This window comes from Poecilia reticulata, linkage group LG14, assembly GCF_000633615.1.
Source record: "Poecilia reticulata strain Guanapo linkage group LG14, Guppy_female_1.0+MT, whole genome shotgun sequence".
Classification (NCBI taxonomy): Eukaryota; Metazoa; Chordata; class Actinopteri; order Cyprinodontiformes; family Poeciliidae; genus Poecilia; species Poecilia reticulata.
The window spans coordinates 22,347,795-22,360,310 of record NC_024344.1 but is presented as its reverse complement, the minus strand read 5'-3'; the positions used below and the strand labels follow the sequence as shown (position 1 = coordinate 22,360,310).

Genomic DNA, 12,516 nt, shown 5'->3' with positions numbered 1-12,516 from the left:
TATCATTTAGAAGAGCTTTTTCCCTTTACGTGGATATGCAATATGCCTATATTGATAAATGTATAGCATGTGTTTTTAATTGATCTTGTTGCGGCAAGCGCCGAGGACCCAAATGTGGGTCCTCTAGCGACAGAGAGGGAAAAGAAAGAAAAAAACCATCAAGGACATCAATGCTTGCCTGGACTAGAGAAGAGATGGTCCAAGCTAAAAACGTTTTCAGTCCCATGTTTCTCATTTTGAGAAATACAAACTGTCACAAGAGAATGAAATGCACAAATTCTTTAACTGCAAGATAAACTTCTGAGTAGACCCATCTGAACCTTTATTCAGTTTTATGCCTTCGAAATAATTGAAAAGACCGATTGTGTTCACAGCCAAGGACATTTTTGAAAATTCATGTCACTGGACAATTCCAATCAAAATGAGCAGCTTTTCTTGCATTGATTCATTTTTATTCTACACAGTTGACAGTCTGTGACATTTGAGAATAAACATTCCCTTCTTTATGTCTGGCCTGCGCCACATTCCTAACAAACTAGGGACATTTTGGGACCCAATGAAGCATTTTGGTTGTTAAATTTCTCGTTTTCCTTTTGCAAACTAGTCACAAGGTGTGAAGCTGCTGTTGGTCGATTTTTGTAAAGCTGACAGATTTAGCTAATTCAGATGAGTCAGTTCTCTTCTTCAAATTTGAGCTTTTGAAACTGGAGTAGAGTCCTCTGATAGCTCTTCTGAACTGCAATAATGCGGCCATTATAGCAAAAGAAATTAGCTTTGCCAAGGGCACTGATCCAGCGCCACATCATCTCAGAAGCTTGGTGCATTGAGTACTTGCTGACAACAATGTTTTATTGACTAAGATTTTCAAAATTATCTTTTCTTTTCTTTCCAAGTAGTATAGTAATTCTTGTTTCTGTTTGGTCTGAGGCATCATAAATAACAGCAGTCTGTCCTAACTTTAGTTCTCTTCCCATTTAATTCCTAATGTTTTTTTATTCATATAACTTTCATCCAGAAGTAAAAAAAATCTGTTTCACACTTCTTTAAAGAACTGAGCTAAAAACATCACCCGCAGTAGGAACTGCCTTTGTAAAAAAAAAAAAAAAATCATGATTATAATAACTCAAATGCAGGAAAGGATTTATATCAATAGATAAAGTAGACTTTCATCTCCCCTTTTCCCTTGTTTGCTCCTGGCGAAGATCTGAAAACCTTCAGCATAGAGCGTAAAGAAGCAACCCATTCTATCCTAAATCTCAACATTTATTACATGTTCAGCTGGTGCAGTTTGGTTTTACAGTGCAGTGTGTCAAATGAACCAAACCCTTTGAAAAACTTTTTCCTTCCTTCACCTGAGGTGGTGCTGCACCAAGGACCACTGAAGGAAACAACATGGGAACTTCTGAAGAAGACACTGAGCTCAACTTCCTTCTTTATGAAACGCAAACAAAAATACATTAGGTTTTAGTGGTTGCACGTTTTCTCTTTTGTCTTTGGCAAAAGTCATTCCTCCAACTACCGCTAGTCTTGCACATTTGTTTTGGTGGTATTAACCAATGTTGCCTTTTCTTGCTTTTGGAGGGGTTTCTGATCTGCCTGGCATTAAAATATCTATTCAAATTGCAGCAGAGCAGCAGATCGACGTTAACATGGTCAATGTTAACGTTCAGGACAAAAGGATGGGACAACTTAAAGAGACAAACAATTATAATAAAAACACCTCCTTGGGAATTCTTATCTGTATAACTTACTGCTTTTCACCTTTTAGAGCAGATTCATCGCTTCAAATGCAAGTGATGAAGTTGATCAATCTCCCAAATATATCAGCAGTAGATCACTAAAAACCCAAAGTTGAAAACTCACTTTCTGCAAGAGAGACGACAACCTTAGACTTGTTGATCTAATCCTCATCCAGGAAACAAAACAAACGTACTTACTGAAACGTTTGTATTGTTCCACTGCCAGAACACAAAGACAGTTAGGAATTTATTTTAGATAAACTTTCTTTTGCTGCTTTCGGTGGGTCAAGTAGAGTGTTAGTCCATCTGTGTATTTTCCAAATGAATGGAAGTGATGCTACGCCAACACATTTGCTTCTAATTAAAATTTCAGCCACTGTGGATGTTTTATTCCACTGAGGCTTTCCGCTCCAACGAGACCTTGAGCAACAGAACACAGAGAATAAAAGCTGATTCTGAAAGCTTCAGAGTAACTCTTATTTTCATACTGTTTTTTGCACAAGTCTCTATACTTTGCGCGAGTGGGCCGAGGCTGTGAAAAACAGCATGAGAGAAAAGATGCTGGTGATTAAAACAGAGAGTCTTTTTTCCCTGTCTGGCCCAACGTACCCCCTCCACAGCCCAGCCTCTCTCACATACAGTCACACAAGTGAGTAGCCAGAAGTTGTAGAGGACCTTGCAGAGAACAAACAGCCAAGGGAATATAACTCCCAGAAAAGCTGTCCTAATAACTCAACACTAATATGCAAGAAATGAAGCCGGACACCGCATTAACCCAGCTCTCTGCTGGAACATCCATTTCTTTCCTACCACATAGACCCGTGTATTCACTTTATTTAACTTTTTTTCCAGTTCCGCTGAATTCTGCTCTATTCAGTTTAGATTTAAGATGAAGCTTAAGGCTGAAAGTTTTAAGGTTTATTAAATCACGGGCACATATATTGCCAAGTTTTCTCAATGCCAGCAAAAAAAGGTCAATTTAATAGAGCACACCTCTGCAGTACGTTGAGAACAATAAATACTGTGCGCAAAGAGCTGGAACTTAAACTTTTTAATATTTCCATAATACATTGAAACATGTCATTTTTGGACTTATTTAGCTCCATTCCTCTCTTTACGGCTTCATAAATCAATTATAAACTCGTCTTTGTTTAAACCTTTGTTTTCTAAAATCAGTTTCAGAATGTCTAATTATGGAAGGTAAAATTGAATATTTTGTGCTTTAAAATGTATTTTCCACCTCCATCAGTGAGGGATCATGGATTTATTCAAAAATGTACAATTTTATATGGAATAAATTTTCCTGCCAACATAAAGTTGTTTTTCTTAATATACAATAAGGCTGCAGAACTGCTGCATTCACAAGTTTTTCCTAAGAAAAACTCCTTTATGTTAATTAATATTTTTGAAACTGCAAGATAGAAAAATATAAATTTTAAAGCTCCAAGAAATATTAAAAGTACATTTTGAATATGTATTTACCCATAAGGATTATCCACCAGTAACTTAAAAGGTCAAAATTTTCACTTCATTGGTTGCTGGAAGAGGAACCATCCAAATATCAACTTCACAGCAACAGCACTCTAATAGGATAAAATGAGAAACAAATGAACCTCTATTATGAGAAGTTACATTTAAAAGCAAATAACAATTGTAGTTAAACATGTAGAAATATTTATGAACTTTTAACTTTAGAAAATATTCTGACTCAATAGGTTCATCATTAACCTTATAAATACATTAAAAAAACATCTTCTTTTGTCACATTTATTAATGTCAAATAACTATAATACGTGAGGCTTCCCAAAAGGAGGAAGAAAACATGTTCCCTGAGCCAGCCCTACCTGTCGCACAGGAACAGATTTGAAAAGGTCTTCAGTGCCCAGAAATAAAAAGAACTCCCTGTACAATGAGTGGAAATGCCACGTTAACATCTACGATGGCACCTTTTCAGCAGAGACGTGCCAAATTTTGCTTTGAGACAATAACTTTTTTCTTCTTTCTTCTATTGACGTGTTCCAGCTTAAAAGAAAAATCTTTCTCCAGAGAAATACGAGAAGACGACGTGATCGGTGACAAATGGCAGCGACCCTCACAGGTCAAATTTGTCCTTTTTAAACTTTTTGCTGCACCACCTGACCAACTTTAACAAAGAAGGTTAAAATATTGACAATGTCCTTTTTTTTCTTTTGCTATGGTTAAATGAAATAATTTATGTAAATGCTATCACTTTTCTGCCTGCCTTTATATCTGTCTTGTCCTTGTTGCCTTGTGATATAGTACATTGTTATAGTTCTAGTACATTGTGGGCCATACTTCTTTTAATGGAAAAGTATGGCCGAGTTATGGGTCATACTTCTCCATAACTGATAGATTACTTATGAACTGACATGTACCGTTTCATTTGTATTATAAGTGTACAAATGAAATTATGTAAGGTCCAGGAAGTAACCTGCAAGTTTCATGAAAAAAAACAACAACAACAACAAAAAACATAAGTTGTAAAATGTAGCAAGTTGGTTCTATGAAATAGGTCTTGGAAAATAACCTCCAACTTTTGAAAAAGATGTAGACTCTGCTAGGTCATGTAAATCTTCCTACAAGCGCCCAGAAAGTAATCATTTAGCTCCAGAAAGTTCTGTACTGTAATGTATATTTTCTGGAATGAAACCTGTAGGTTCTTGAATGTAATCTGAAAGTTATTTAATAAAACTGAGTTTTAAAAAGTTCTAGAAAGCAACTTGCAAATTAAATGCATGATCTATTGCTATCGACATGTATTTTATCATTTGTGATTTGTTTTTTATTGTGAACATTGATAAATTTGATCAAATTGACTGTTTTGTTGTTGCAAAGCCTCAACCAAAGTAACTCTAACGTCACGGTTCTACCATGGAAACAGGTTTAATGCTTCCTCTGAGATTCTCCTCCTCTAGTATGGTATCTTTCATATAGCAGTAACAATTAGATAAATCACAGGTTCAACTGCAAAAATGAGAGGTTCACTCCAGTGTGTGGTGAAGATGGCCTAAAATCAAGCTCTTCTACAACTATTTACTTTACAACCTTCATATTTGGTCAAGAATCATGGATCACGACGAACAGAACCAGAATTGAGCTCTGCCTTAGAGTTGAAGTGCTCCACCATCAGTAGCTTGGAGTAGAAGTTCTGCTTCTCCACATCTAAAGGAATCAGCTCAGTGATTCTTGAGAATAGGGACAAAATAGGTCCTATGGATAAAGCACAAAATTTGAATAAATTTTACACAAAATATAATTTTTTCAAATATCTGACTAAACTAACCTGGGTCATGTGAGCACAACAATGTATATTTTCCAGGTGTTTGCAGAATATATATATTTTTTATTTTAAAGATTATAGTCGGTTGCTGGTGCCTCTAAAAGCCTTTGTCCTGGAGCAGAACTCAATATATTATAATAGTTTAAAACAATTAAAGAAATACTAAAATTATATATTATGACAATTAAGTATAAGTAGTCATATAAATAATTATAAACATATCAATAAATTGAATTAAAAATCATTTTTATATATTTTCCAACTCCATTGAAATTTGTCAACACCATCAGACATAAAAAGAATGTAAAAGAAATCAAGCATTAATGGGGGCCACCAGAACTTCTGAGGACCCCATGACCACTTCCTTTCTCTTCCTTTGCTAAGAGGGCTAGTTAGCTGTGGTTAGCTTATGTTATTCTTTAGTTGTTTCTTCTTTTTATTCCTAAGTTGTTGGTCACAACCATGATGTGTCAACACCATAACTGACAATTTACAAAACTGTGATGAAATTTTGTAAAATAAAAGCTTAATTTTGGTATATTATAAAGATTCCATGGACCTGATGAGCTACAATATGGCCTCCTTCAGAATAACATCATATAAATTGAGGTAGTTTGGTATTTTGTCAACTCCGTCAGATTGGCGTCAACTCCATCAGAGTTTTTGTGACTCTTTCAGTGAAATTGTTGACAAATCTCACTTAAATGTGTAGTTAATTCATTTTAATACATTTTACATGAATTGCATTACTTCACATGTATCAAGTTTTTCTTTTTACTCACTAGTTTGTCACCATCTTCAGTACTGTATCAACTCCGTCAGATGGACTTTTTGTTGTTTTTTGTTTTAAATTTTTTTTTTTTGTTTTTTGAGAAGCATTTGTCTGTAAAAATGAGTAAAACATCACTAATAGGGTAATTAAAAATTATTTTATATTTATTTTTGTCAGATGGTGATGACAACGTTCTGGGTCAGGTCGATTAAAAATGTCTTTTTTTTTTAAAATTTTGCAACTGGGAGCCTGCACCTTAGCATCTTTACATTTCCTAAACATTATTTGTCATATTTGCATACATAAGGTTGAGAAATAAAAATTAAAAAAATGGGGAAAATTAAAACCCATGTTGTCCCTATTCTCAAGAATCACTGAGCTGTGGTGGTTTGGACATCTGATCAGGATCTCACTGGGAGGACAGCCCAGGGCAGACCCAGGTCTCATCAATGTCAAGGTATCTACTTTATTTAGCCTCTGAACACCTTAGATGGGTGTTTCTCAGCCCCAGTCCTCTGGGCTTCCATCTCTTACATGTTTTACATGTTTCCTTTCTGCCTGCCACACTTCTGTCTTTTGCAGCACCTGGTAGCAAGCTGGAGGTAGAGCAATCATTTGAATCAGGTGTGCTGGAGAAGAACCCATCTCAAACATGAAGGACTGTGGACACCAAGGTCCAGGAGTGAGAAATATTGCCTTTGGTGTTAGAGGAGAAGGATATGATGCCTGGCTGGATGGATGGATGTAAAGTAAGAAAACGACACAAGCTAAAGAAAGAAAGAGATGTCTACATTTTACCGAGCCTTGCTTGGCAGGGGGAAAAGAGCAAAGCCGTGCATTTGATAAAAAACAGATCTGAGCATTTGTTCTCTGCGGACCAAAGAGTTCGACCACCTTGGGTCAACACCACCTGTCTGTTTTCTTTTTTCCATGCTAAAAGTGAAAGCCTTCAGAAGGTTGGACTCAAGAGGAGATTTTTTTTCCCTCCGTCTTCTTCTTTTCTGTTTTTCGTTAGATCACAGAACCCCAGGGAGACAATTACCTGCTTTTCCTGTTTTTATCTCACCTTCTGCTCCACGTTTTCCTCCACTTTCCAACACTTCACAGACAAGTCAATTTGTGCTGGGAGCTGAGAGCATCCTTTTGCTTTGTCCAGGAATGCAAAAACTTGTGTGCACAAAAATACCCATTTCTACCTCAGTCCAGGGAATGAATCCATATCCTATCTGAGTGTGAGCAGCAGCTGCGACTACAACATTAAATTTAGACTTTATTCTTAGTTGAGGACTAAGAATGACATTCATAAATTATAAATAACATAGTTTATATGACATTTACTCCAAATGATTTAGTATTTATTTCAAATTTATTTACCAGAAAATCTGCAGAAAGTATATAAGATGTAAATTATAAATTGCTGAAAAAATTCTGTTAAAATATAGAGTTTCAAAGAAATAGTCGCTTAGTTCAACTGCAAGTAAAAAATATTTTTATTTTTTTACCATTGGTACTGAATGTTCTAGAATATTTGTTACTTGTCAACACCACTGGCAATAACTTTCTAGTCAGTTTTCATGATTCACTGCAACTGGGATCTAAAACTGGGTTATTCACAAGACTTTTACTAAACTCAGTTTGACCACAATGACAAAAAATCAGCATGGATGACTTGAGATGAGACTGTCAAAGATGGTGGAGGCAGCATCAGGTTAAGGGAATTCTTTCTTATCAGTGTCACTTCCACCCTGCATGAAATGAATTTAATAATGAAGAAGAGAACCGATGAAAATTGGACTTGGTTTTATCATTTGAAAGTAGGAAACGATCCGATTTCAAAGATCCCTAACAATTTTCCCAAGGAAAAAGGCCAAATATCCAGTCACATTTACCCCAGAATGCTGTTGATAGCTTCAAAAAGCATAAATATGGAATGCAACTTCCCGAGGGACATTTGAAAACGCAAATTCTAAAGTTGGAACACCATTTGCAAGCTTATAAAACACCACAATCAATAACATTTGGCTACGTTTTCTTTCCCTGTGATTTATGAACAGCAGGGAAGATCCTTTAAAGATTATGATCATAAGTTAAGTTACCCAGCGTGTTTTATCTAAACACACTCACATGAAAGCTAAATACAAATTCTGAAAGATGATGTATGATGTTTTTAAATCTTTTTGCTTTGCACAGCCTAACATTTCTGTGGGCTGTTTTCACAGGTTCTCAACCCCGAATATGCAGACAGAGTCACTTCAAGTTGACAAAACAGCTAACATGTTGCGACGCACATCCCATCTCTACAAGAATTGGAGCACTAGTCTGGCTGGGTACGGAGCAGAACCTCTAAACCCAGCTCATAGCTGCACAAACCTGTCACAATGTGTGTAAACCCCACAAAGATTTCTGTTCTCTTCCTAACTCCAGGTTGCAGAAGACCCTGCAGAGAAAAACAGTGCAGTAGCTCCACTGTAAGGCCCATTATTTCCAAAAAGGAGCCATTATGCAGAATCCTGCTGAGCTGCAGAGTGGACAGAGGACCCGACACAGACTGCAACTTGTGAAAACTTAAACCTCTCTCCCAGAAAGTGAGGGATTAAAACCTAACCTATTAGTTTCAGAAAACATGCAAAAACACAAAGCAAGTGGGAGGTTTTGATGCCTCTTATAGGAAATAAGCAAGCTCAGATTGGGAGAAACTTTCACAGAAAAATTCTCTTTACCATCATCACTGCAAAGTTACAACCCGTTACTAAATCCATTAGACAGCCTAAAATAATTTTATTGTGTTACATTTTTTGCTATTTAGATTATCTTCTCTGACAGCCATATGTACAGTAAACAAGTATCCACTGAGTTGACTTGACTGAAAGTCTGCGCAAACAAATGTAACAAACACGCCTCTGGCTAAAACAAGCAGGATCTCTTTTTTAACCATTACTTTTCCAGGCTGAAATGACCCAAAATACAAACATTTTAATTTAGGGTGAATTTTTATAATTGCATAATTAGGCTAAATATTCACAGATCTTACAGTACATGAATTGTATTGCTTGTTAGCAGAAATTGTACATCTAACCAATCACATGACAGCAAATGAGTACATTCAGGCGTCTAGAGGTCGTGACCTGCTGAGCCTCAGAATGGGGAGGAAAAAGAGGATATAAGTGACTTTGAACATGACAGAGTTGTTGGTGCCAGAAGAACCAACACCACCATGGTGGGAGTGTTTCAAACACAACCATCCCTCACTGGTCTCCATAGAAAAAGAAAACCAAGTGAGTAGCAGGTGTGCTGCCTGAAATGCCTTGTTGGTGTCAAAGGTCAGAGAAAAAAGGGAGACTGGTTACAGATGATAGAAAAGCCACAACAGCTTTTTAAACCAGAATATCTGCTACTGTGAATGTTTTCAACATATGTTTTGAATTTATGCCATAAGCAATGAAAGTGGTTCTGACGGCAAAACAAGAGTCCAACATAACAATGTGTACCTAATAAAGTGGCCAGTACATTCATCCCTAAAAGTTCAAATTAAAGTTCATTTGATTTGGGTGCTTACCTGTACTTTCATAGAGCCATGCTGAACATCTAATTTTAATTAATAATTTCCCTTATGATTAATTAAAGAACTGAACTGATATTAAAATGCAATTGATTGCAAAATGTGTCAGAATATTGCTTTGGACCGCTTTCTGTGTCCAAAGCTGTTGATTTGAGTTGAAATTCAAGAGTTTAAAATGTATCTCACTCCTTCACCATTCCCCTCACTTTGTGGATATACAACAGCACCTCAGCACTATGCTGCCACCACCATGCTTGACAGTTGTAATTCCGAGATTTGAAAGTCTTAACTTGGGCCCTCCAAACATAGCACGGAAAATTTACATCAAGCTTAAAGGTCCCCATAAAATACTTTCTAGAACTTTCATCATAACTACGTTAAAGATTTGGTAAGTATATAATCGATTACATAACATCAAGATTCAATTCAAACTTCTGCCTCTAACTTGATTATTGGACTCTAAAATCAACAGGATGCCCATGATGACTGGATGTTTATGATCGTGTTCTTTGCAGTAAAGATGTGAATGGAGAAAACTGTTTATTCACCGTTAGTCAAAGCTGAAAAGATCCATTGTTCTCGCTAATTCAAACTTCTGCAATCTATACTCTGCAGCAATTAGAACGAACCCAAATAAAAGTTCCATTTTAAGCAATTTTCTTTGTGAAAATATTTTTTTTTATTCTGCTTTATCTAACACATCAGTGAGTGTGTAAGTGAGCTAGCTCATCCTGTTTGTGTTTTATTCAAACCTGTTTCAGCAGCAGCTGCAGAGAAAACCAGCTACAAATGTCTCTAACTAGACTGTATGTGGGAAAACCAGAATGGGATTACGGTATTGACTTTTATCTGCTTCAGTGAAGCAACAGGAGGCAGAGAAGCAGCTCCGATGGAAGGCAAGTCTTCCCAACATCATCCAAGCAGCTTGTCACTGACGTTTGTCCCACAATCACACCCTCCTTCATCAGTCTGATAAAACATTTCCCTCTTTGTCCTTTTCTCATCTTAAGCAAACAAAACACAAATGAAATGAAGGCTTGGCGTAATTTTATGGTTTATCGTAACAAAGGAGAAGCTGAGCTCTAAACAGACATACTCAAGTTTTATTTTTACTTACTCAAAACAAAGATTGAAATCATGAAAACTGTTGTTTTATTTTGCTCTGTTTAGACTTTTTCTAACAGTATGTCTGGTTTGTTTTTACAGTGCTTGTCTGGTATTACATGCTGACAGTCAGTTTTGCAAAAAAAGATGCTGCAGATGACATCTGACAGAAATAGTTAATGTAGTTTTTATACTCTATGATCTGCTGAGCTGGTTATAGTTAATAGCACATCTCTACCTGGATGGTTTAGAACTGATTTATGATGCATTTATTAAATATTGACATATTAATAGTTTTAGTCGAACCTTTTTTTAAGATTTGCTTTTAGTCTACAGACTTCGGTCCAGAGAGAAAGGAGGCATTATTGACTGGAACAAGCTTTTCTGAAGACAGCTGAGAGTGCTGACAATTTTAAAAGCATAAACATCTTTCTACTCCGGTTTCAAAACATATTTGTCCTATTTTAAGTAAGCTTGCCTTCCTCTGGTTGTATTTCATTCCTATGGTGAAAGTTTATTTTTACAGAGAATTCTAGCATCCAAATGTTTCCAAATGGCTCTTATCTTTCTGTATGATATATGACATTTCATTATATTTATCTACTAAAATTGTTATGTATCAAGTTCAGTTTTTTATTTGTTCTTTTTTTTTTTTTTTTTGCTGATTCCTGATTGTTAATGTGCTTGTTCCTTTGCTTTAACTTCTATAAAAGTGATTTGTGTTATATTTGAATATATGCAAAATGGTAAACAGATCTGATTGATTGTCATCATGCTAGTTAGAAATGTTCAAGCTCGAACCCTGGGGGAAGCCGGATCTAATCCCCTGTCTGGGTCTGAGAATCGTGCTTAAAATGAATGATGAGTGAAGTTGTGCTTTTATTATTTCTCAGTTTACAGAAGCAAATCATGCGGAATATTCGTGCCTGGACAAGCTGGTTCTTCTATGAAACTCCTGTCGCTCTCCAACGTGCTGAAACTGTGCCGACAACTTTCCAAGGTCCCAATTCTGCATTTCTTAGCTCTAGTCTATAAGCAAAAAGGTGCTCAGTTAAAAAAATTCAGCTGTGGTTTCTATTTGCTTTCAGTCGCAGATGTGTGGATTTTCTCAGCCAGTTTGTTATTATGGTTATTTGAACAGAAAACCGCCGCCTTACCTGAAGCAGCGCTGAGATTCGGCTCGGTCCGTCCGCTGAGCCCGCTGAGCCGCTGTCCAGCACGCGGTCCCGGTACAAAGACCAAAGGCCGACGTTCGGGAAGAAAAGAGCCGCGGCGAGCAGCAGCCCGGTGACCTGCAGCAGCCTCTTCTCCTTCCGCCGCATGTCGCTCTCTCTGTCCGGGGAGGAAGAACTAAACAAGCTGCCGGGATCCTGACGGAGCTCCGCTCCAGCCGGAGACAACTTTCACTCCGACTGACGGAGGAGCGGCTGCTCTAAAAGCTCCGTCAATATCATGAGTGACGTCAGACCCGGATCAGACTTTCAAAGTAAAACACTGAAAGTGCTCATGACTTAAGTCAAAAACTTTATGTTTCGGCAATAACAAACAAATCAATGAATGAATGGGTAAGTTTTAAAATGATCATTATTATTAGTAGTATGTGATTAAGTTTATAATTATTAAGTCGGCATGTGGCGCAGTTCGTAGCACTGTTGCCTTGCAGCAAGAATTGCCCTGGGTTCAAAATCTCAGCGTGGAGACTTCCTCCCACAGTCCAAAAGCATGATTATTAGGTTGTTGGTCTCTGCAAATTGGGACCCTGCAAAGATAACTGTCAAATATGGAAGTAAAACAGTTTAAAGGGGTATTGATGTGTTTACCAGGCACATAGTGCCATTTCATAGCACAATCAAGTGTTACCTTCAAAGTTAAGGGGGGGAAGTTGGGACAATTCCAAGGCCCCCTGACCCTCCACAAAATAGTTTTGTTTTTGTTTTTTGTTTTCTTCATAGAAATAGAAAAAAGAATAATTACAAAATTAATAATAATGTGTTTTTTTAATTGTTTTTCTCAGTAAAAAATAAATGTTACCACTCCCAGA

At 36.8% G+C, this 12,516-nt stretch overlaps 1 protein-coding gene across 2 annotated transcripts in view; it reads right to left on the bottom strand.

Moving 5' to 3' along the window:
* The window catches only part of LOC103476252 (polypeptide N-acetylgalactosaminyltransferase 10-like), a 63,595-nt gene extending 51,690 nt beyond the window's left edge, over window positions 1-11,905 (bottom strand). For both annotated transcript variants that reach the window (XM_008428458.2, XM_017308699.1), the window contains exon 1: window positions 11,633-11,905. In XM_008428458.2, coding sequence (XP_008426680.1) covers window positions 11,633-11,797 — 165 coding nt within the window. In that variant the 5' untranslated portion in view covers window positions 11,798-11,905. The remainder of the gene's footprint in view (window positions 1-11,632) is intronic.
* Window positions 11,906-12,516: the final 611 nt, after the last annotated feature.